We start from the raw sequence: 24,001 nt of genomic DNA, 5'->3' as shown, positions 1-24,001 counted from the left end.
ACTTCCATGATGTAGATTGCGATTTGAGCAATACACATCAAGGAGTAACTCCTCCGAGGCAGGCGTGCCCACCCTTGAACCGGATTCCATAACCCAAAGCTGGAGCACCCTGAACAAGAACCGGCAATGGACCAGATAAGAGCCAAAGGCTTTTGAGGAGGCACTTAAAGAATTTTCAGTTTGCAATTGTGCAGAAGCTGTTGTTCAGGTAATTTAACATTGATTTTGGTTTAAGAGGCAATTAAGACAAAATGGACAGCCACTCGCCACTTAGGTTAAATAAGCTTAGATTTAAATTGCTCCCCATTACCACCTTTGTTTTCTGTGTTTGAGCTCTTTCATGTTAATTTCGCCTGCAATTGGGTGGAGGCCCAATTGGAGCAGGTGGATGGAGAGGTATGGGAGCCAGGAGATGGTGATTGAGAGAGGAAGTAGTTGGCCCCAAATGGTTCCCAGGGTGAGATGGCTTCTCTTTTATCCCACTCTTGGGGATGTAGGTTGCTATACCTTTTCAGTATTCTGGCTCCTTATATCTAAAGCCCTAAAAATGGTGCCCACATTTTGACTCATCAGTTTCACTTTCAGATATTTACCTTGAGATATACACTGAGTGGCCAGATTATTATGATCTCTGAATGCATAATAATCTGGCCACTCAGTGTATATCCTATATAATGAAAAGCTAATATGCAAATTGTCCCCTTAACCAGGAGTTCAACCAGCAGGCAGGCAGGCCAACTGTCCATGTCCCCTCCCCCTGGCCAGGCTGGCTGGACCCCACCCATGAACGAATTCATGCACCGGGCCTGCCTCTAATGTGTGTGTGTGTGTGTGTGTGTGTGTGTGTGCGCGCGTGTGTATATACTGAGTGGCCAGATTATTATGTATTCAGAGATCATAATAGTTTGGCCACTCAGTGTAGAACAGAGACAGGCTCATGACATTACAGGCAAAGATGTTCATTTCAGTGTTATTTAACATGGAGTGAAACAAACATGTGCATCCTAGTGGCTTACTAAAATTAATGTCATCTTTTTTTTATTAGGCAGAAACTCTTGATACATTGCAAAGTGCAACATGGTATAAGGCATTTTCTGAACTGAAATGTCTGTTGTGGTTATGATTTTTTAGTTGGCTACACAATGAAAGGTGTCTTAGCGAACCTACTTGTGATAAAATATTGCACAGGGTATCTTTGGAAGGTAAAATAAGGAGTGACTTTCTTTCCCTGCACTTTTCCAAATTTTTTAAACTTTCCAAGGTCAACACACGTTGCTCTTATATTGATAAAACGCACTGAAAAAACAATCCTTGTTTTCCCCCATGCTATTTAATAATAATAATAAAAAAATCCTCTCAGTGGCTTGCTACACGCCACCTCAAGGAAAAGGTTATGCGGGCGTGCTAAATTACGAAGAGGAGGAATGGATGTTCAGTTGCAATAATTCTGTTTCTTGCTCGGAAAAAGTCTGCTATGCCTCATTAAAGAATGTGGTCCACCTGGCCCTGCTTGGAAGTTGTAAGGTGAACCATTTTGTAGAGCGCGCTTCTAAAATATGCCCAGGTAATTCATGCATTTGCCTGTGAGGAAATGTGGTCATTTGCTAGCCACCAATGTTGAGCTAATGGGATCCATTTCGGAATAGAAGCACAATCACTCCGCCATAAATCGCGTGCTCTCCCATCTCAGTGTGCTTCATTAAGCTCACCTTTCCCGATGCAGCCGGATTAGTGGATGGCAGGACAAAGAAAGTCATTAGGTCCCACTGTTCTAATCCAGCAAGCGCCAGCGTGGTTGCTATGTAATTTTATTTTATTTTTTTTTCCAGCTAGAACCTGCTTTGTGCTTTTCTATGAGGAAATATTTTCAAACTGGTAAAGAAGCAATATTGCTGTATTGTGAGGCAGATCTCAGCCGGTCATTACCATAACTTCGAGCAGAAAGGATAATCTATGGTGCATTTTACTTCAAGGATAAGATTGATTTTTATAAAAATCTTTAGTGCACGGAGGCTTAGCAATTTTTTTCTCCTATGAAGAAGCAATTAGATACTGGGGTTTTCCAGAAATGTTAGGTGAGTGTAAGCCAAACCTTGATGTGTTTTTTTGAAGGTCTTATCATTCAGGATTTGAAGAGAAAAGGCAGTTCCTGGTGAGAAAAATGCTATTGCACAATGGTGGTTTGCACCACGCACATGGCAGGGGGAGGGGGTATCATTTCCTTCTATTTACATGTACTTGGAAAATTGACAAATACCTGAATTAACAAAGAAGGAAGTAATAAACGTCTATATTTCTACAGCCAAGAAATACCTATTTTGCATTTATTTTTTCCAGGTATGTGTATCTACATAGACACATACATGTATTGTAAAAATGATATACATCTTCTCGTTAAAGTCAAAACAAGCCTTGTGTACAGTATTTGTTTACATGCATGAATATGTCATATGCATGGTTCAAAAGGTTTTATATACATACAAACTTCATTTTGTAAGTTATACATCTGTGTTTATGAGTGCACATATGTATGCATATTTAGAGGGTGGAAGTATATAAAACATACACTTTACCTTTTATTGAAGTATGAAACCAATAAGTACATTCTCTGAAAAGGGGCCTTTATGGTGGAGTTATTGTGCTTATGTTCTAGAGCTCTCTCTCCCTCCCCATCAGCCTCAGTCTCCTCCCATGTCCCAGAGAGGACGCTGTTATGAATGCAGGGCCCATTCTTCCAGACCAGAGATTGGGGAGCTTTTCCTCTGAAGGGCCAGACAGTAAACCTTTTGGGTTTTGTGGGCCATTTGGTTCTGTCATCACCATTCAGCTGTGCCACTGAGCAAAAGCAGTCACAGGCAATGTGTAAGCAAATGGGACATAACTGAATTCCAATAAGACTGCATTTGTAGACAGTGAAATTTGAATGTTCTAATACCGTATATTTTCATGTAATAAAATATTCCTCTTCTTTTCATGTTTTTTTTTTTTAAATCACTTACATATAACAGACATTTCTGGCTAGCAGCTTGTAGAGAAACAGGTAGCAGCCGGATTTGTCCAGTCTCCCTTCTGGATCATGTTCTATGTGTCCACAGATATGTATATATCTAGAGAAAATCTACCTTATTTCATGTGTACATTTTCTTTCATGAATGGTACCACTGTGTATGAATCATTTAAAACTTGCTTTTTTATCTGAGCAAAACTTTTATAGTAGTACTATGCAATGTGTATAGATATCTTTTTAAAAATATATATTTTATTGATTTTTTACAGTGAGGAAGGGAGAGGGATAGAGAGCTAGAAACATCGATGAGAGAGAGCGACATCAATCAGCCGCCTCCTGCACACCCCCTACTAGGGATGTGCCCACAACAAGGTACATGCCCTTGACCGGAATCGAACCTGGGACCCTTCAGTCCACAGGCCGATGCTCTATCCACTGAGCTAAACCGGTTTCAGCTAGATATCTTTTTTACCTATACACACCCATGTTTATACAGCTACAGATTATTTTAATGTAGCTTTAATCATCTTTTGTCTTTGTTCTATAGTATTCCACATAGGATATATCATACTTCTATGATGATAGGTAATTTCTTATTTTGTTTTTATCACAAGCTGTTATATCCCTGAGCATACTAGCTTGTGCATAAGTTTGCTGGGTGGACATTACAAGTAAGAACTTCTTGGTTATAGGGTGAGCATATCCTCTATTTTAATACGTCTCAGGAAATCGGTTTCCAGGGCGACCATGCCGTGTTGCATTCCCACCGGGGCTCAAGGGCTTCCATCCATTGCTGTTTTGCTCCTAGACAGTGAATGAGGAAACAACCTTAGCTCCGTGCCATCCGGTCTTGTCGCCACAGATGCTAGAGTAGACCTTTAGTTCCCTTTGGGTGAGTACAGACATTGTTTTAACTCTTTGCTGGGGCACTTGCACATGAGAATAGCAATTTATATCAATAACCAGGTTTGGCAACATCTGCCAAGGTTGTCTCACTCTGTGATTAAATGGCCATATGTGCCAGGGAACAGGAGGACAAATGGGGCTGTAATTAGGGTTTGCTATCTCTTTGCCCGCCACCCCCCAATCCCTAACTTAGAATAACCTTGCTTTTGTGTACTGATTTGTGAACCAAATTATTCCAATGAGAATGCCAGCTTCCGCTGGCATAGAAAGTAAAATAATACTTTATATTTGTGGATCTCTATAATTACATAGGGTTATGGTTAAGCAAAAAAGTCTGGAAACCTGTCTGGTTACATAAAAGTCTGGAAATCACTTGTCATTTTACCCGATGCCATTGAAAGCGTCTACCAGAGGATGCATGCTTATGTTAGCCTTCAATTGTTAAAATAATCAGGGAACATACTGTGTCATCTCTGTGACAGGAAGTCTTGCCTAATGTCACCTCAGCATCCCTTACACGCCACTGGCCCCTGGAAAGGCAGGTGGGGAAAACACACATTAACTTCTATTCACTCCTCAAGGAGCAATGGAAACACTATTTTAGCACTATATTAAAAACACCCTTAATGCATAGAAGGGGAAAAAAGAAAAAAACAAAACCTCGTTTTGTTACTGGTGTGAAGGAGATGGATGATGGCCCTATAAGGACTTGGCATGTTCCCAAAAAACCTCAAAATATTGCCTCGGCACGTGAAGCTGAAATGAACGTGCAAGTAAATACCTGAAAGATTTATTAGCATTTTCAAATGTGCTTACTGATATGTAAAATTCGAATCAGTTGTACACAAGGCCTTTCACGAAAAGAAAAAGTATCTGAGAAATGGCGAGGAAGCCAACGAACATTTCACTGTTAATCAAATATGGTCTCTTTACCCACGTGCAAAATTTTCTTTCGAGTTTAGATCCCTCCCGTCCCATTGATAAGTGCTTTCATGCAGCTTTCAGTTCTGACTGCAAAGAAAAAGAAAAGAAAAAAAAAACAACTAATTTGTCTACATCCAGAAGATTCACTTCCCCAGCCAACCAATTGCTTGGTCTTTAATGAAATCAGCACTTAGACAGGGACTAGCAGGGATTCAACAAATAGCAACAACAAAAAAATGGGAACTTTACTTTGATGTTATCATTCTTCAAGGTAAATACACTTTCTTTTTTAAAAAAAATATTTTTTTTATTTATTTCAGAGAGGAAGAGGGCAAGAGAGAGATAGAAACATCAATGATGAAAAAGAATCATTGATCGGCTGCCTCCTGCACGCCCCCTACTGGGGATCCAAGTGGCAAAGAGGTATGTGCCTTGACTGGGAATCCAACTGTGGCCTGGTTCATGGGCCCAGGCACAACCACTGGGCCACGCCGACTAGCCAGAATAAATCTACTTCCAAAGGTGATCTCTGAAGTTCAACAGGACACAGAGATTTCCCTCCCCTAACTTTTCAGCGTTGTCATTCAGTACATCATGGGTAGGAAGACCTGAGATTCTCACACTAGGAAAAGTGCAGCTGCTTGTAGGAGGAAACACGGAGGAAATGGTGTGAGCAGCATTGGGGGAAGAGCTGATGGGATTTGCATCCTGTGCTGTATTTATATGTGAAGTAGTAGCATATTACAAGTCGTAAATACTGTCCCATGGACATTTTGAATAATGCAGGAGTGGTGTAAGTAATTGGGAGTGCTTATATCCTGCCTTTAGACATCTCGCTGCTGGCGAGTTAAAATTGGTTGTCAAGTGTGGACTGGGAGGACCTTGCAAGGTGCCCTATTCTGTCATGTGGTACATATTTAATGCTTGAAAGAACAAGGAAAGGGACACGTGCAGGGAGGGGGGAGAGGGAAGAGGGGAGAGAGAGAGAGAGAGAGAGAGAGAGAGAGAGAGAGAGAGAGAGAGAGAGAGAGAGAGAGAGAGAGAATAGCGCTGCTAGCTTCTAGAATCTAGAGGTTTGCACGCCTTTGGAGAAGCTTGGAGGCGGGACCCACTCCTCCTCCGCCTCCCAGGGCTGCAAGACTTTGCAAAAACATTGGGTGTCCGATTTGGCCAGCGTTTTTGGCGCGCGGAGGCCCAGGCTAACGGGGAAGCTGGGCTGGAGCGCCACAGCTTCCCTGGCACCTCGGTGGCCTCCCTTTGTGCATGTCTCCGCGTTGATTGCCACCTCGCTCCAGCTGCTCGCTCGCCCTTTCCCCGCACGTTCCGCACCTGCTGGCAGCGGGTAGGGCTGCCAGGCGGCCAGGGCCAGCGGCGGGGCGCTCGCTCCGGGGACAGGAGGCATTTGCATTGCTGGCACGTGGGGGCCGCGCGCCGCTGCCTCGGACTTCTCCCGGGTTCTCCAGGGGAGGGAACCGGCGGCACTTAGCAGCCCAGGATGAAATCTTGGCATCTCATTGCAGTCGTGGGAGATGCCCTTCAGGTAAGGCGAGGGAAGGCTGTCAGGGATGGAGAGACAGACTAGGGAGAGGAAGAGCGGCGAGCAGGCGGCTGGCTGCTGCAGCGCACCCTGAAGCCCACTGACTCACGGGAGGGGGTGGGAGCGGGCTGGGCACGGGGGCGGAGGGAGGGAGGAGTGTGCAAATTGACATTTGGGGCTGCCTGTGGCAAGAGGAGCCGCCGCCAGCCGCGTCCAACGTGCAGGCAGAGGGTGGCGGGGTGTGCGCCTCCCGGGCTGCTGATTAGAATAGGGACCCGGCGGCGGGTGCAATCCGGGAGAAGCGGAGCCGCGATGGAAGCTGCAGCTGCATCCAGGGGTGCATGAGCCAGGGTAGGTGAAGCCGCTGGGTACCGTGCGGGGCTGGGCTCCCGGGGGCCATGCAGGCTGGATGCCCAGGGACACTGGCCACCGGGCAGGGGGGTCGAGGGGCTTTGGAGTGATAGGGGAGCCCTGGGGGCAGGGGTGTGAATTGATTTTGTCCACTGGCTAGAAGTTCCTGGGGAACTTCCTTGCCCATGCTCATGGACTCCCTTTAACTTTATTGCTAGACATGAATAAGTGTTTATCAGAAAAGGCATGCAAGTCCCAGTAGGCTGGCACAAGGGCTTTTGCAAAGCTGCGCGGCCCTGGAAATGAGAGGTTGGTGAACCCCCTGGCCAGATGGGCTGGGCATTCGGAAAGTTGGCAGCTCCCGTCCGGTGGGCAGGCGTGTACGTGTGGGAATAGGCACGGATGTTTGTGTAAACATGTCTCCCGAGCTAGCCGCGCGTGTGCTCTCCCCGCTGCCTCCCTGGTTCCCCGGGGAAGAGCAGTGGAAAGGAAGATGTTGAAAATGCTTGGACTTTTGACATCGACTCTGGGCCGTTTTATTAAATGAAACAAGAGCTGCCCTTTCTGTGAGATCCAACAGGGTGGGGTGGGGTGGCGTGTGCTTTGCCTTCCAAAGTGATGGAGTTTCCTGGCGAGCGTTTTAAAATATGCCAAGCGTTGCCTATGACATGTATCAGCCTGGAAGGATCACCTCAAAGACTCAATCTCAGCCTGTCCCTGTAGCTGTTATTTTCAGATGACAGTGAAATGGGTGGTTTTTACTTATTTCTGTTGACAAAAGAGCTGTGTCCTCCCCCAAACCCTCCCCCCAACACACACACACACACACACACACACACACACACACACACACACTTAATAGGGACACAAGGGGAATTCTGAATTCAAAAGTTTTGTTGGCACAGTCATCTTATTAAATTGTTCATTGAATTACTTGCTACGAAAGAACCACTTTCTGCATATCTTTAGCTATCTTTTAATTTACTCGTCATTTATATGGTTTAATTTGGGGCACAGGGAAATGAATGCAGTTTATAACAGAGGCGGTCAAAACATGGTTGTGTAATGCTCTCTAGCCGGGAAGCTGGGTAGTAAATTGTTTGGTTTGAGGTCAATCCGTGTCTTCGGGAACCCAAGGGCAGGAGAAGGAATGCGTTTGCGGAATGGAGTAACAGGCCTTGGTGATTTGCTGTGATTAAGTTTGAAGAGGGTGGTTGTGTGGGTAACTAAACTAAAGTCAAGCGGTGACAGCTGCTTACCTCTGGCGTTGATAGGGAATGCGGGCAGCATTCATGATTCTCCTGCAAGAAGCAGGGACTTTTCAACTCTTATCTGCCCACTCACACTCCCCACACTTGCGGAGGTTTCCTGTGTATTAGAATGCTCAGGGATTAGGAAGAGAAAATTGCTTCACTAAAGAGTGGAGGAAGTGTCACCTATGGGGGAGGTTTGCTTACATCTCCTGTTTGTCTTTTCTTTCTTTCCTCTTCCCTTTCTCCCTGCCTGCCTTTCTCTCTCATTCACCTGTATTTCCTTCCTTCTGTCTTTATTCTTGTGCCCAGAACACAACGCATTTCCAAAACCTTCTACCACCTTTTTATTTTAGCAAATGCTTTGCACTCTGAAGGATAATTGGAATGTGATTTTCTTCTTTCTCTTTGATATGCTCTGCTCATGTACGAGAGTTAATTAATAGCACTTATTGTTAAATTGAATAAACTTCTTTTAATTTCTTTTTGACCAAGCAAATAGACTCTTGGAAAATGCCTTCATTGCATGAAAAGAGCTGACTTTTTTTCTGTTATCACCAGTGATGGGCTTTTTCAGCAGTGCACTGGGCTGGACATAACTTTTTTGGGCGAAGCATGTTTTTACACTCCTCTATTATAGCCTGTACTTCACACTTCTGTTTTCCCTATCACCTCCCATAGTTTTAGACTCTGAATCCATTTTAATCTGTATTTATTTGAACTTGATAGACATAACCATCAACCTTGACTTATAGGACAGATTATTTAAGTATCACAAAAATAGTTTGTTCCTCCCCCCCCCCAATTTTTTCTCTTTCCCCATGAATATGACACAAAAGTTGAAGTAGATTTCAATTCAATGTCTTTTAGAAACACTTGCTTCCTTTAAATGATAGTTGTGCGATTTTGAGAATGGTCATATTTTGAAACTATTACATGAGAATCAGAAAACATGTTCTCAAACGTTTTCTGTTTAATTACAGAAAACCCTATTTGGATGGGTCAGTCTCGCGCTAAACAACCATTACAATGTCCAGTGAAATGGAATTTTGGTCCTGTTTTCTATCTACATTAATAATTTTTATATTAGGTTTCGGGCAGAGTTGCAATACCAGAGAAATGGAATCTTGTCCAACATAAGAAGAACATTTGTGAAGTAATAAAACTTTACTAATGAAACTTTTATGTTTAATTTTAAGCTATTTTGAAAAGCTATGTGTATTAGTCTTACAGTTATCACAGAGAAGGCTGGAGTAAGTGCTTTGAAAGTCGTTCTAAGGCATGAAAACAAAATGTCATGAAAGAAACTTGGGTCCCCACCTTGTGTTGATTTTTCTGACAAATGTAAAAATAAACGGGGAAAAGGCATGGACCATTACTGTTTTTTTGCACTGTGGGCTTTTTCTGATGTTGGTCTGGAAACTTCAGGGTGTGGTGATACATGAGATCTTTGTACATATTCACGGCTGCACACCTTGCCCTTCTGTCTCTTTGCCTTCACTTCCATGCAGAGGTGAGCATTTGCATGTCTTAAGGGCAATAGGAAATGGCCAAATCAGGGCGTGGAGAACTTTTAAATTATGCATTTTAATGTATTTGAATTAAATCACCTATAACAAAATAGCAGCCCTGGGATCTGGTGGTCTGCCCTCCTCTGAGTGCACAGCACTGAGTGAAATAAATAAATCTTTCAAAGTCAGCTTTTAGCTTGCAAGACCAGACCTGGAAACCTCTAGATTTAATTATTCAACAATGTCTCAAATTCAGGAGTGCCTTTTATTGATAGAGATACATTGTATATGTAAAGTGGTGGTGGTGGGGTTTATGTGTGTGTCCCCAGAGCAGAAAAAGCTTGTGTCAGCTGTAGCGACTCATTTCTGATTTAGCAAAACTAGGTTACGAATTCAAGCAATTAAAAATGACAAAAAGCCCAATTTCACTGCTAAGATTAAGACACTCCCCATCTTTGCTGCTCCATAAAAATTTCAAAGTGCTCTTTCTGGTTAGGTGTGTGCATAACTTACAGGTTATTGGAAAGCCCCTCTCACAGTGGCTCAGGAAGTCTCAGGACTTTGATGTTGGGAAGGTAAATAGGATCCATTAGATGTTCTTAACGCAGTTTTGTATTTGCACGTTCTGGGGAAATTTGTTCAGTTGAGTTTAAAGGAAGAGCAAGAAGAGCTGGTGCTGGTTTCCTCACATTAATTGGTGGCGAATAATCGTTCAGCTAGTCCCAATATCAGGGGGGTCAGAGAAGACGTTTTAAGAAATTACATAGTTGTAGCTGACACAGTGTATCCATAGTCCCAGGATGGCATGATTTTTTTTGTTTGTTTTCTTAAGCAATGGTGGGCATATTTCTTACTTTTCCTCTACATGTATAGACATGAAGTCTCGATTTCTGGATTCCTGGTCATCTCATTAGCCAAAGATCACTGAGCTTTAACCTGAGCCATGTCACTTCTAGCTGCTCTGAACTCCCTGCAGTGGCTGGTCAGCTGGTTAAATTTTCTAGACGGGGTGGATGCACTGTGATCACACAAAGAGCGTGCACACAACAGACATGGACCCTCAGGAATCCTGGTCCTTAGTGTCCTCTCCCCCACACTTTCAATCCTTTGCAGAAAGCCAGCCACAACCATGTGAGTCCAGGTGGCCACTCTGCCTGCTGTTTGCTTGGGACACAGGGCCCCTTTAGGAGCATGTATTTGGAAAACTGCTGCTAGCTTTTCCTTTCTCGTCATGGTAATTCTGCGTCTGCATTTGCCACGGGACAGTGGATATATTTCCTTGTTGTTTAATTGAAATCTCTACTCATGAGGAAATCAGTTGCTTATCTGCTAACGAGATGGAGTTAGCAGGTGTATCTATCATGGTTATTTGCATGTTGCGATAGAAGCCTTCCGTGTTTATTATCACATGAGGATGATGAAGGTAATGAATGCTGTGGTCACAGCTGAACACTCACAGGAATCACAGGACGATGTCTGGGCCCTTGCTGCCTCTGTGTGTCCGGCATCGGACTGGGACCTCCACCTTATGTTCTCTGGTCCTTACCAGGACTCTGCAAGGTAGGTATTGCTCTGCATAATTTAGAGGCATGGAAGCAATCTTCAAGACTTTATAGTTAGAATAAGTAATTAGACTCTAGATTTTTTGACTACGGTAAACCAAGATACCACTGAAATGTACTCTAAATTTAGAAAGATGTACAGATTTGGGATTCAACAGATGCCTTAAGCCAGTGGCTGTCAACCAGGAGCAATTTTCTCACTTCCCTCTTCTCTAGGGACAACCTTTCACAATGTATTGGAGACGTTTTCTGGGTGTCACATTGGGGCAGGGTGTGTTACTGGCATCTATTGGGTGGAGACCAGAGATGTCACTAAATATCCTCAGATGCACAGACAGCCTTCTACTTCAAAACAACAAAGAAGTACCCAGTCTGTAATGCTAGAAGTGCTGAGATGGAGAAATTCTGCCCTAAATGATATCGATGGCCCTATGACTATACACACACACACACACACACACACACACACACACACACACATATATATATATATATATATATATATATATATATATATATATATATGGTCTGATTTCCCAACAAAATGGATAAGCTATCTGGATTTCAATCATTCATTTTTAAAACCTCTGCATGGATACTGTGAAGAAGTTTATGGTGCAAAATCAGAAAATCCCTATTTTCTTACTATTTGATTTCAAAAATTTACACCTGCCTACTCTGGCATCTTTCCTTATAAATAGGACATGGTTTATTGTGGTTTAAATGCCACTTTTCTTTGATTTACTCAGTGTTACCTCCAGCAAGTTCTGGAAAATAAAATGTCTTTCTATGGTACGGATGTCAGTAGAAGAGAAAAGTAGCATCCTGAAATGAGTCATGGAGCAGTTATTCTAAGAACGTTTCTTCTTAGTATTCAAGCACCATTATTTTCTCCTTGCCTTTAAAGGTTTGACACATCGGTTTATTTGCTTATGTGTTTAATAAACACTTCAATAGTGTTTTATATTGTTGTAAATGCTTTATAATATCAATTCACTTAATCCTTAAATCAAGCCTTGGGTTTGATATTATTATTATTATTATTATTATCTACTGTTTACAGAGGAAAGAATCATAGCCCAGAGAAGTTGAGTAATTTGCCTAAAGCCACACAGCTTCCAAGAGCTGGAGTTTAACCTCTGGGGTGTGTGCTCCTGACCACTTTGCCATGCTCTGTAATAATTTGACTATTAAAGTGCACAGAAGCATAATCGTTTAGGCCAGTGGTCAGCAAACTGCGGCTGGAGAGCCATATGCCGGTCGTGAGCCGAGGTTTGCAGCTCTATTGACTAATGAGTTTGCTGATTGCTGGTTTAGGCAGCTTCTTCACTTGAGCTTTGTGACAAGAGACACTGTTAGTTTCATTTTGGGCTGGTTGATCAAGAACACCATTCTAGCCATTTTTTAATGGGAGTGAATGATAACGCCCACAGCTTTATTTCCCACTATTTAACTCTTTCTCAATGTGCACTGGACCAGGGTCAGAAGGGCTTGCGAATTCTCTTTACATGATCACCTCCAACAACAAAAACCACCAAAGGGAAACGATAGTATTTAGAAGGGCATAATTACAGGATGGATGCTCTCTGTTTAATCCTTTTCTGAACTGTGGTGCAGAACTAGAGAGAAATTATTCAGCTGGACCTCCTGAGGGGTCATCCATAAACTGAATTCTTTGGTTTCCTGGCACTTTTAGAATTTTCTAGGAAGCCCAGTGTGGTCCATACCAACTGGGACATGGTAGGTGAGGACATATCAATGGCCGAGTTGATCTTGCTAGTGCCAATCTATTTAACTTCCCTCACTTCCCTCATGGGGATGACAGTGGTGGCAAACTCATTAGTCAACAGAGCCAACTATCAACAGTACAACAGTTGAAATTTCTTTGAGAGTCAAATGTTTTAAACTTAAACTATATAGGTGGGTACATTGTTATTAACTTAATTAGGGTGCTACTAAGCTGGCCTTTGCTAAAAACTCAAGGGGCCAAAGAGCTGCATGTGGCTTGCTAGCCACAGTTTGCTGAACACTGACCTAGCCTATCTCATTCTCTGTTGGATTTTCAGTACTCATAGATTTTTGTGTGGAATTGCCAGTTTGATTTTATTTTGCATTAGAAGAAGAAAAGATCTTGCAAGTCTGCTATTAAACTTGTATACATGATTGTTCAAAACAAACAAACAAACAAACAAAAACAACCTCAACAGAAAAAAAACCAATATGGGAGTAGAGCACCTCCAAACATTTCAGTTGAATGAATGAATAAATGGGTGGAAGAATTGATATTCAAAGTCCTCTTATTAAGGGTATGCAGGGTTTGTACTGTAAAAGGAAACATCTTCTTTCCTGAATACAAAATAGTGGAGGAAGAGGAGGCTGTGGCAGTGGAAGCCACCAATGGGACAGATGCCAGTCCCTGGCCAACTGCGTCCACAGCCTTCCCACCCAACTGTGCATTACGTAGGAGTTGGTACAAGGTTCCCTGTGCTTTGACCTGCAAACAACATGAAGGTTCAGAACCACAGAGTGGACTGGCCAGGCACAGATTCCTTTCCTACCAGAGGGGAAGGAAGGAGCATTACTGCCCTGTAGAACAGCTGGTCTGGCCAACCAGCAATGTCTAAGACATAAAAGGGGGCTCTGAGACACCCTCTCCCAACCCGGAGCAGGCTAGTAACTGAGCTGGAAGTAGAGATCATTACAGCTCTTCCTGTATATTTCAGGCCCAACGAACTCACATTTACACAAAGAAAGCAAGGAGTGAATTCCATTTCAGAACTGTCAAAGGGCTGATGTTGGATCCATTATCGTGAAATTTTTTTTCTTAATACAGTTCATAAAATTGGCTTTTGTGGAATATCTTTTCCATCTAAGTGTTGGTTCAGGAAATGGTTTAAAATTAAGCCAAAATATGTTGCTCAATGGTGAATAAATGGGAATAAACTCCTGCAGCTAAGACTATCCGATAAGTTTTCTAAGTGTTGTCTATTAGTCTATAGTGCTAAAATACATATATCTCACTTAATTGGCTAAAAGAAAAAAAAGGAATAGGAAATTGGATTTAAAATGGTCATTTAAATTCCATGTCTAGTGGGATTGGTTTCTAACTTATTTCCATATTTAATGTGAATCTGCTTTTTAAAATAAAAGACAAGCAGTGATAAAATGTGTGTGCCATTAAAAAGAGTGCATCCAACCAGGGGGAAATGGACTTTTTCTGAGTCCATTTGCCTAGGGAGTTAAAAATGTAGAGGCTACATCAGTGTTATAAGTAGTCCAGGCTTCAACTTCTGCTCTGCTGCAGATAGTAAAAAGAAAACCGGTTTTGTTTTAATGAAGGCTAAATATATAGAAGTACTCTTTTTTTAAAGAATTTTTTAAAATATATTTTATTGATTTTTCACAGGAGAGAGATAGAGAGCTAGAAAAGTCGATGAGAGAGAAACATCGACCAGATGCCTCTTGCACACCCCCTACTGGGGATGTGCCCGCAACCAACGTGCATGCCCTTGACCGGAATCGAACTTGGGACCTTTCAGTCCGCAGACCAATGCTCTACTGCTGAGCCAAACCGGTTTCGGCTATAGAAGTATTCTTATTATTACAACTGATAACTGTCTATTGAGTTAGCAATGAGTCATACATTGTGCTAACATCTGGATACAAATTATGAAATTGAAGACTCCCAGCAGCCTTAGATGTAGATGTTCCTATTATGCCAATTTTTCATGGAGGAAGACTGAGACTCGAGGTGACTTTCCTAGGGTTATCAATATCTAGGGATTAGAGGTTGTTGAACAAATTTGAAACATTATGACTTCATTTTACCCTCTTGACTCAAAGCCATAATAATATTTGTCCTAAGATAGATCAAGTTTGTTTAGTCCTAGGAATTCCCGTGGTCCTCTTTTTTGTTCATTTGTGTGTTTTTTTTTTGTTGTTGTTTTTTTAGTTTATTTTTTTAGAGAGGGGAAGGAAAAGGGAGAGGGAGATAGAAACATCAATGATGATAGATAATCAATGGGCTGCCTCCTGTAAGTCCCTACCAGAGATCAAGCTCAAAATCTGGGCATGTGCCTGACTGGGAATCAAACTGTGACCTCCTGGTTCATAGATTGATGCTCAACCACTGAACTACTCCAGCTGAGCTGTGCCCTTATTAATACTAGCCTTCTTATACTCTTGGCATAGTATAAGGATGGTTGGATAGAAAGATAGACTGACCATTGATACAGAAGGAAAACTGGCAAAGAGCATGTGTATAGTTTTCAGAAAAACAAATGTAAATACCAGAGAGGACATGAAAATATGGCCATATCTACAAATATGTGCATACACATGTATAGATATATTGAAAGTTTCATCTGTATACATAAATGTTTCATATATCACATTGGAAAACAATATGTTTGATGAGACAGACTTTTTTTTTACATTGTTGGAAATGGTATGGAATGGTGCATTCTTTTGTGGAAGACAGTTTGGAAATTTTAATTTTGAAAAAAGTGCATATCCTTTGACCCTGTGTTTGCAGCTTTAGGATTTATGTACTTGCTTCAAGGTTGCACAGATGCAAACTGTTAACTGTAGTCTCGTGTACAGTGGGAGGAAACATTGGGGCAAACTAAACGCTTAACAAATGAGATTGGATGCCAACAAGCATTCAAGGAAGGAGGTGGGCCTGCATCAACCTAAAATGATGCCGGAGGTGGTGTAAGTGATCAAGAGTCCAAATGTCAGGCAGGCATTCAAAACACTTTGTTAGAAAACAAACATCGCCCTGCACACGTTTCATATACACAGCGAAGTTGCAAAGGTGACAAAGGGAGAGTTACCTTTGTGGTTAGTGAGAAGTGTGACTGGGAGGGGAGCAGGATCGAATGAAGTTTTGCTTTTAAGATTATGCAAAATGGATAATCTGTAGACATCTGCTGTGCAACATAGTAGCTGTCGCTGACAGTGTGATGATGTGCACCTAAAATATTGGTAAACCCTAGTCAGTTTGGCTCAGTAGATAGAGCATCGACCTGTGGACTGAAGGATCCCAGATTCGATTCCAGTCAAGGGCATGTACCTGGTTGCAAGCTTGATCCCTGGCCGTAGGGAGGTTGCTTGCATAAGCAACCAATCAGTGTATCTCTCTCACATCGATGTTTCTCTCCTTCCCTTTCATTATTTCTAAAAGTCAATGGGAAAATATTCTCACGTGAGGATTTAAAAGACATTTTTGTTAAGAGGGTGGATCTTAGATTGTGTTCTTAACACACACACACACACACACACACACACACACATGCACATACACACGGGACACAAGGAAACTTTTTTTGAGGCGATGGCCATGCTTATTACTTTGATCCTGGTGATGGCATCATGGGTGGATGCATATGTCCAAACTCATCAAATTGTACATATTAAACATGCACAGTTATGTTGTATATCAATTTTACCTCAGTGAACCTGTTCATAAAATAGTATACCTCTATCCCTTTGTATTTTCAACACACTTTCTACTTAGATAATAAAAAATACTTTGTTAAAAAAAAAAAAAAAAAAAGCTTCCATTTTTTTCATAAGACCCGTGATCAGCCTCTCACCCCAAGCTGACATAAATCAGCTGAGATAGAACAGAGATCTTGTGTGTTAGATACAGGCAACCCAAATTGCTTTGAAAATGTGCTCCAGAGGCCCTTAAAAAGAGGTAGAGAAAGATCCCTACAAGTTGTTTGATTTGCAGTGGTGTTCTGGCTAAGGTCTGGGGGTCGGTGTGCACTCTGCAATGGCGTGGTAGGCTGCTGGCAATTTCTGAAAGTGATAAAGCCACGTGTTAACTGTAATGGTTTGGCCACAGAGGAACCCGAAATTCCCTGTAAGCTGCAGACACTTGTCATTCACTGGAGGCACTGCAAATCACGGTCCTTATCCTCCCAGCTGTGCGCCTGTCAGGGACTATGGGCTGCTAAAAGTTGTATACTATTATTTTTTATTCATCTCTGGGTCATTTCATCTTCCCATGCAAGCCATATGAATGGCTGTGTAGGAAAATTGTATTTTGGGCTGCATTTCCCACTGTGAAGGATGTTTACTATATATTTATGAAAACACTGCAATAACAAAACCCTTTATATAGCCTTTCAATTTGCTGTAAGAGCAGATAAAATATTTTTATCGCAAACTGAACTCCATACCTTGGGAGATTCAGCGGGTCCGGCTCAGAATAATAAAACACTTCAGGGGAAGGCGGGCGCTGCTCAGATCGGCTCAGAAACCTGTGCCCTTCCCTGGGCGGATCTCAGCGCCTAGAAATGGAGCAACCAAACATGCCACACCTAGAACTAATCAGCGCAATTTAGGCATCATTCTGTTTCAGCAATAATGTCTGTGCTCCTCAAATAGCTTCACGTGTCTGGAGATTCAGGGTGGTTCTTAATAAGCAGGGAGCAGGTTGGGCGTCACTCAATGGTTTGCAAACACTGATTCCTCCCCTTTATCTAGGCTTTGTCAATGTTTATTACAGAAACTTTTGTTGAGGCGACTGTAGATCCCCATGCAGTCATAATAAAAAATACAGAGATATCCCTTATGCACTTTACTCAGTTCCCTAGAATAGTAACATTTTGCAAAACCATGGTGTCACAAGACTAAGGTGTCCAGATGTCCTGCTTTTGGCGGGACAGTCCTGATTTTTAACAATTTGTCCTGAGGATGTCTGGTCACCTGACACATGACATCCAGGGTATTGCCATTGCTACAGCCCACTCATCTTATTCAGACTTCCCCAGGTGGATTAGCACACGTTTGGTCTTTGGCAACCTCATCACGTGTGTAGGTTCATGAATTGAACACCCCAGATAAGTAACTGAACACTTCCATCACAGGGACCCTCTTACAGGCACAGCTGCCTCCTCTCGGAATCCCCCACCCCATCTCTGAACTCTGTCAGCATCCATTTCTAAAACTCGGTTCTTTCAGAAAATGTTGGATAAATGGAACCAAGCAGTACTTAATTTTTGTGGATGGTTTCTTTACCTGATTGGTATGAGCTATTACACATACCAATCATTTTGTCCTTTTCTAACACTCAGTAATGTACCCGGCATGTGGTATGTACCCCAGCCATTCACCTGCTTCAGGACCTCGGGGCTGGTTTTGGCTGTCACACACGAGGCAGCTGTGAACATTGTGTAAAGGTTTCTGCGTGAGCAGGCATTCCCTTGTCTGGGATAAATGCCCAGGAGTGGGCTTTGGCGATTTTTGACTCATGCACATTTTGTAAAACATTAATTTGTTGTGCCCATTGGAAGTCCATGCCGGTTACACAGGAACCAATAAAAGGAAAAACTAGAAAATCTTACCCCCAACTTAATGTTTATTTCTACATAAACATAATGTTAAATATAGAGACCAGCCAGCATTTATGTGGCTCCCAGCATATGCCAGGCTGTATTGCAGGCCTGTTGTGTCTGCTCACTCATTTGTCCTCCCAACAGCCTTCTGGTGTATGTACCGCCATCCTCCCCACTTACATGCCAGGAGTCAGACACAAAGTACACAGGGAACTTGGCAAGATGGTACTATCAGTGGTGGTTGGGCAGTCTGGCTTGAGAGGCCTTCATTTTAACCACCATCCAATGACCTGACCCTCATTCACAAATCTGTGGGGCAGGCCTTCTGGGTTGGTTGTGATGGCAGCACTCATTGGTTGGATAAACATCTATCAATATGGCTGTGGAGAGTAGTCATCAATGGGGTCAGGTATATAGAGCAATCAGCTAGCTGCCTGCGTGTCCCTCAACTCACGGCTGTGTCTTTAAGCTTACTTTATCTGACCGTCTCAGACAGATGGAGGCTTCTTCTGGCTCTTAGATCTCCAAGAAGTGGATTTCACAACCCGCCTTGGTTACGCCCGGCCGTTATTCACAGCTCTCAGCCGCAGTCTGTTCTGCCTTTCGGCCTGGCCCAGATCTGTCTGTGGCATGCCGAATCCCTCCTCATCCATCTCCCTGCAGTGAAGGTGAGGAATGGATGGTGACCACTTCCACTCAACAGCACAATTTAAAGGGCCCTGCCTCTCACGGAATCCCATGTGGCTGTGGTTCATTGCTGCTGGAGCCACTCAGCGCTCCAAAGGCCCTTCCTATTCCACAGGCTTATGCAGTATTTAATGTTTTCATATGCTCCAGCGTAAAGCCATCTGTTGCGGTGACAGGACAAAATGTTGATGACAAGAACAAGCGTATGTTTATGGAAAGATTCCATGAGAAGTTAACCAGAAGGATGCGTGCTGCGCAGAGGTGTCTGGTAGCAGATGACCAGGGGAATTCAGCAGGCCTGGCCTCCCGGCATATATGCTTCTGAATTGGCACTTAGACACTGCACGTGCTCTTTTCATTCTGTCCAGTAAATGTAGACCAGATTGTCAATGTACGTGGTGGCAGAGGCCTTGTGGGTATATAGAGCCATCAGCTAGCTGCCTGAGTGTCCCTCAATGCATGGCTGTGTCTTTAAGTTTATTTTATGTGACCATCTCAGACAGATGGAAGGAGATAGTAGCCTTATCTGATTTCTGGAACTTTATTTCATCTGTTGTTCTTCCTGTGTTCCCTGTTGGCTATATATATATATATATATATATATATATATATATATATATATATATATATAAATTGAATTTTTACAGAGAGAAAGAGAGAGGAATAGAGAGTTAGGAACATTGATGAGAGAGAATCATAGATCAGCTGCCCCCTGCACACCCCCTACTGGGTATGTGCCAGCAATCAAGGTACATGCCCTTGACTGGAATTAAACCTGGGACCTTTCAGTCCGCAGACCGATGCTCTATCCAATGAGCCAAACGGGTTTCAGCCCCATGTGACTTTCTGCTGTGCAACAGAGCAAGTGAACTGGGAGCTGCTCCTCATGCTGGGCATGCGTGTGAGTGGGGAGCTAGAGTGTGTTTAACAGAGAGCACTGCTTCTCAGTGCCCATCGCTTCGTAGCCATGTTGGAGTCTTGCTAACAGAGAAACAATCAGATGGGAATCAGTGCTGGCTGCCCCCTTGAACATATCAGTTGAGGCACTGTTATCTCAAACTGTCACTGCACCGCCTTGCCCCTTGCTGAACTGAGCTCAGAAAATCACAGCAAATGCCTCTCAGCTAATGCCCTGGTGCTTTTGGGGCAGGGGGCGGTCATCTCAGCGAAATGCACCAAGTCAAGTACCTGGCAGGCACTGCAGGAGGCACCAGGCATGGGAGTCTTTAACCCTCCCACATGCCTTTTGTGGCAGGAAGTCTTCATTTTTTAAAATATATTTTATTGATTTTTTACAGAGAAGAAGAGAGAGGGATAGAGAGAAACATCGATGAGAGAGAATCATCGATCAGCTGCCTCATGCACATCCCCTACTGGGGATGTGTCCACAACCTAGGTACATGCCCTTGACCGGAATCAAACCTGGGACCTTTCAGTCCACAGGCTGAAGCTCTATCCACTGAGCCAAACCGGTTTCGGCAGGAAGTCTTCATTTTACAGACCAGGGGGGCAGTTTCAGACTGCAATTTGCCCAGGATCCTACAACTGATACTTAGTGGGCCCTGGGCTTGAGCATGAGCAGTCTAAGTCTATAAACGCTTGACTGTGTTTTATCGCTGATGCTGGGAAAAGAGAAGCTTGCCCAGTGCCTTCCAGACCTGGTCTTGTGGTGACATGAGCTGGGGCAGGTGGGCTGGGACAGACTGCCGAAATGTGGCACCGAGATTGGAGTCCTCTACAAACTTACACTCACAGCTCTTCAGTTCTCGGAGACATTTTTAGCTTGTAAATGAAGTTGTCAATGATTTCTCCAAGCCCAGAAGGAGGCTTGCAGAAAGGAGTTGGTGTGAAGACAACAGCAGCTCTCTGGAACAAGACATGTGGGGTAACCCCTAGTCGTCTCCCCCCTCCCCTTTATAGCAATGTTTGATCTGTTTTCTACCAATGAGTGTGATAACATGCCTGAAATCAACCCTCTGCTTTCAATGTTATTAATAAATGGTTTTGCGATATATGGAAGTACCTAGGTCTCAACTGTAGCCGTGTTAAAAGATGACAATTTCCCGCTTGCTACTCTGAAGTTGAAAACATTCATGAAATAGTAGAATTTAGGGAGATTTATAAGCAGGCATACTTTCAGCAGGAGCAAAACATCAACAGATCAAGGTAGCAGAGGAAAAACAATCAGGATAGGTGCGGGAACAGAAAGACTCGCTAGCTCCTGAATATCATTCATTTATTTCTTCCAAGCTCCTCGGAAGGATGCAAGGGTTGGTTCCTTAATCAGGCCCTTTCCATCCCATAGGTTTTACCTGCAGTTGTTCATCTCAACAATTGCATTGTGATGATAGGTTATAGATTCATGAAGTCAGAGAACAGGTGAATGATATGTAATTCATGCTTAGCACAATGCCTGGTCCATATTAGGACCTCAATAAGTATTTTCCAAAGAATGGATGCTCATAATGGATTATGACTCATATTCTGTATAAAACCTGGTAGACTGAAATAGTAATTACATTTATAATCACTAGATAATGTTTTCAGAGTGAGGAATGACCGTGGTTTTCTTATCTACTAGTTCCCCCTCTCCTAAAGCCCAGACATGCAGACAGTTACTTTCTGAATTAGGGCCAGAGCAACATGCATAGGACAAGCAGTAGCACAGGTCATATCTGATCTCCCGACTGAACTATGGACACAACCCTTTCCTGGGTATACGGCAGGCAGCAGGTTCTAACGGCCTTTCCCCCCCGACACATCCCCTTGGCAAAAAGCAACTTATATTTAATGCAACAGAGAAAATAAATTATTACCGTTCTCTGATTGTGTGACAGGTTAGTAATTAACTTGTGTCACCAGTTGGCCTCCCACAACTGTGTTTATTCAGCTCCATGGAGCACTTTTCAGGGAGAAGGGAGAGCTCAGCAAGGCGTTCTTTGTTTACTGTGGATGCTGGGTGCTGTCGGAATACGTTTTTTCCTATTGACGAGGAAATAAGTTGGTTGTTAGGACGTGATTTTCCATTCTTCAAAATGATATGGTGATGCGGGGAACTTGAAAGCTACCCTGGAATTAGAAAAGCATAAGGAAATTGCCCTTTCTGTGCTAATCGAGCCATTGTGCCTGTTTTCTTTGGGGTACTTTTTACTGTATAGACACGGCAAAAAGCTATGCGTAAGGAAAAATAGGAACAATTTTAATTAAAAGGGAAAAAAATGTGTTTCTTTTCCCTCCTTTGTAGGTTAAGTGTCTATCACGCAGCCCAGGGACACTGATATTAGATTTGTAATAAGTACAAGTAAAGCTTTTCATTTTGATTGGATTGGGTGTATTTTTCATCAGCATCTCCCATGTGAGCCATGATTCTAAGACAGAGTCTTGTAATCTTCTGCAGTGGGAATGATTCAGCTTAAAAATCAATAGGGCATGAGGTATTTCAAGTTCTCATTATTGTAATGTGTCAACATCACTTCAGTGACCCCCGAGTCCTGTGTTGACTGGTTTTCCCCCTGATTTATTGTGCAATCTCACAGGGCAAACTATAATTTCACTTGGAATCAGAAAGTCTCCATTTATGGTTTGTGTCCCAGTCTCCAGTCATTAGGGCATTCGCAGGGAATCGATCCCTCCTCTTGTTGCTAACAACTGAATGAAGTTGTCACCTGCTTAGATTACAAAGGAGGCCGGTAACAGGATGCGGTAGGGGTGAGTGCACTGGACCAGGTCTGTTGTGAGAAGGGCTTTCTCTGATGTTCATCTGCCGCCCCGTGGAGGGGCTTTAGCATTCTCTGAGTATCTATTATAGAAAACCCCCTCTGCCCAATGGGCACACCTCATTCCTTCTTTTGTGAAATGGTTGCGGGTGATGTAATTCCATTGGCTTGAATAAGGTGAGAGGGCCTTTCTTGAAAGTTTGTGCCTTGGCAAATTTTCTAGAACCTGTTGAATCATGCCAACTCCTCTTTAAACACCTAATCATCCGGCTGAGACTTAAAGAGAGGGACCTCCATTCTTTCATAATTGGAAACATTCCTGACAACTGAATGGAACTTTTAGCTAGGAGATGACCATCTGCATGCCATTGGTCAGTGTGTACGCATTCTACTCTGCTGTGCACAGGCCCACGTGTGCGAGTAAGGTGATGTCAAATCATCGAGAGGAAGTCCAAATTTCATATCTAATACCCAGTACTTAGCAATGGGCGAGAATGTCTGCGTAGATCAGCCTCATCAGCAATGTAATTCAGTACCTACGCTGTGTTCCAGGTGCTTATGAATACAATAGACTTCCTTCCCCTGAGGAGTCTAACCAGGGAAAAGACCAAGGTGAGAAGCAGTGCCCGTGAATGCAAGACAATAGGGCATGAAGAAGAGCATAGAGAGGAGGCACTGAATACAGGATGTCAAGACTGACATCAATATTTGGTCACATCTTACCCACATGTGGAGACGTTATTATCCTCCACTCTAAAGTTTATGAAACAAACTTTGCTATGTATATAGCAGCAGTATTACCATATTTTTAAAGTTGCTTTAGTCTGGTAAAATCAGGCTCTTTTCTTTTAGCCCTTTGGAAGTGATTTCATTCACCCAGGGGTCTCCTAGACACTGTCCCTGTTTAGCATTGGTGGAGTTGCCCCACCCATGCCCCTGTTTTTTCTGCCTACCTTCCTGGTACAGCCCCTTCCTATCAGAGCTGTTCCAGCACCTGGGATACAGCCTACCAGCCTACCAGCCTCACAGTGGCCTTTGGTTTCAGCCTCCGGTCTTTAGTCTTATCCTGGAACTTTGATTTTCACACCCTTCTTAGGGTGTGAAAATCAAAGTTCTGTTCTGGGTTTACTCATTCATTGCTTTACTAAATACTATTCAGGGATCCTGGTAGGTGCTGAAAAAAATCTATATATATAAAAGCCTA

The 24,001-nt window shown here is 43.0% G+C and overlaps 1 protein-coding gene across 24 annotated transcripts in view; it reads left to right on the top strand.

The window, feature by feature from the left end:
* The window catches only part of RBFOX1 (RNA binding fox-1 homolog 1), a 1,418,051-nt gene that overhangs the window by 378,647 nt on the left and 1,015,403 nt on the right, over window positions 1–24,001 (top strand). For 7 of the 24 annotated variants that reach the window (XM_084882398.1, XM_084882387.1, XM_084882369.1 and 4 more), the window contains exon 1: window positions 5,948–6,377. The exons of 15 other annotated variants lie outside the window; for them this stretch is intronic. In XM_084882398.1, coding sequence (XP_084738524.1) covers window positions 6,333–6,377 — 45 coding nt within the window. In that variant the 5' untranslated portion in view covers window positions 5,948–6,332. Of the gene's footprint in view, window positions 1–5,947; window positions 6,378–6,602; window positions 6,726–24,001 lie in introns of those variants that run through there. 2 more of the 24 variants (XM_084882377.1, XM_084882399.1) reach the window with 2 other exon arrangements.

The sequence above is a fragment of the Pipistrellus hanaki genome, assembly GCF_964339955.1.
Source record: "Pipistrellus hanaki genome assembly, chromosome: 4".
NCBI classification, from domain to species: domain Eukaryota; kingdom Metazoa; phylum Chordata; class Mammalia; order Chiroptera; family Vespertilionidae; genus Pipistrellus; species Pipistrellus hanaki.
The sequence above is the reverse complement of the archived record's forward strand: the minus strand, read 5'-3'. Positions and strand labels throughout refer to the sequence as shown.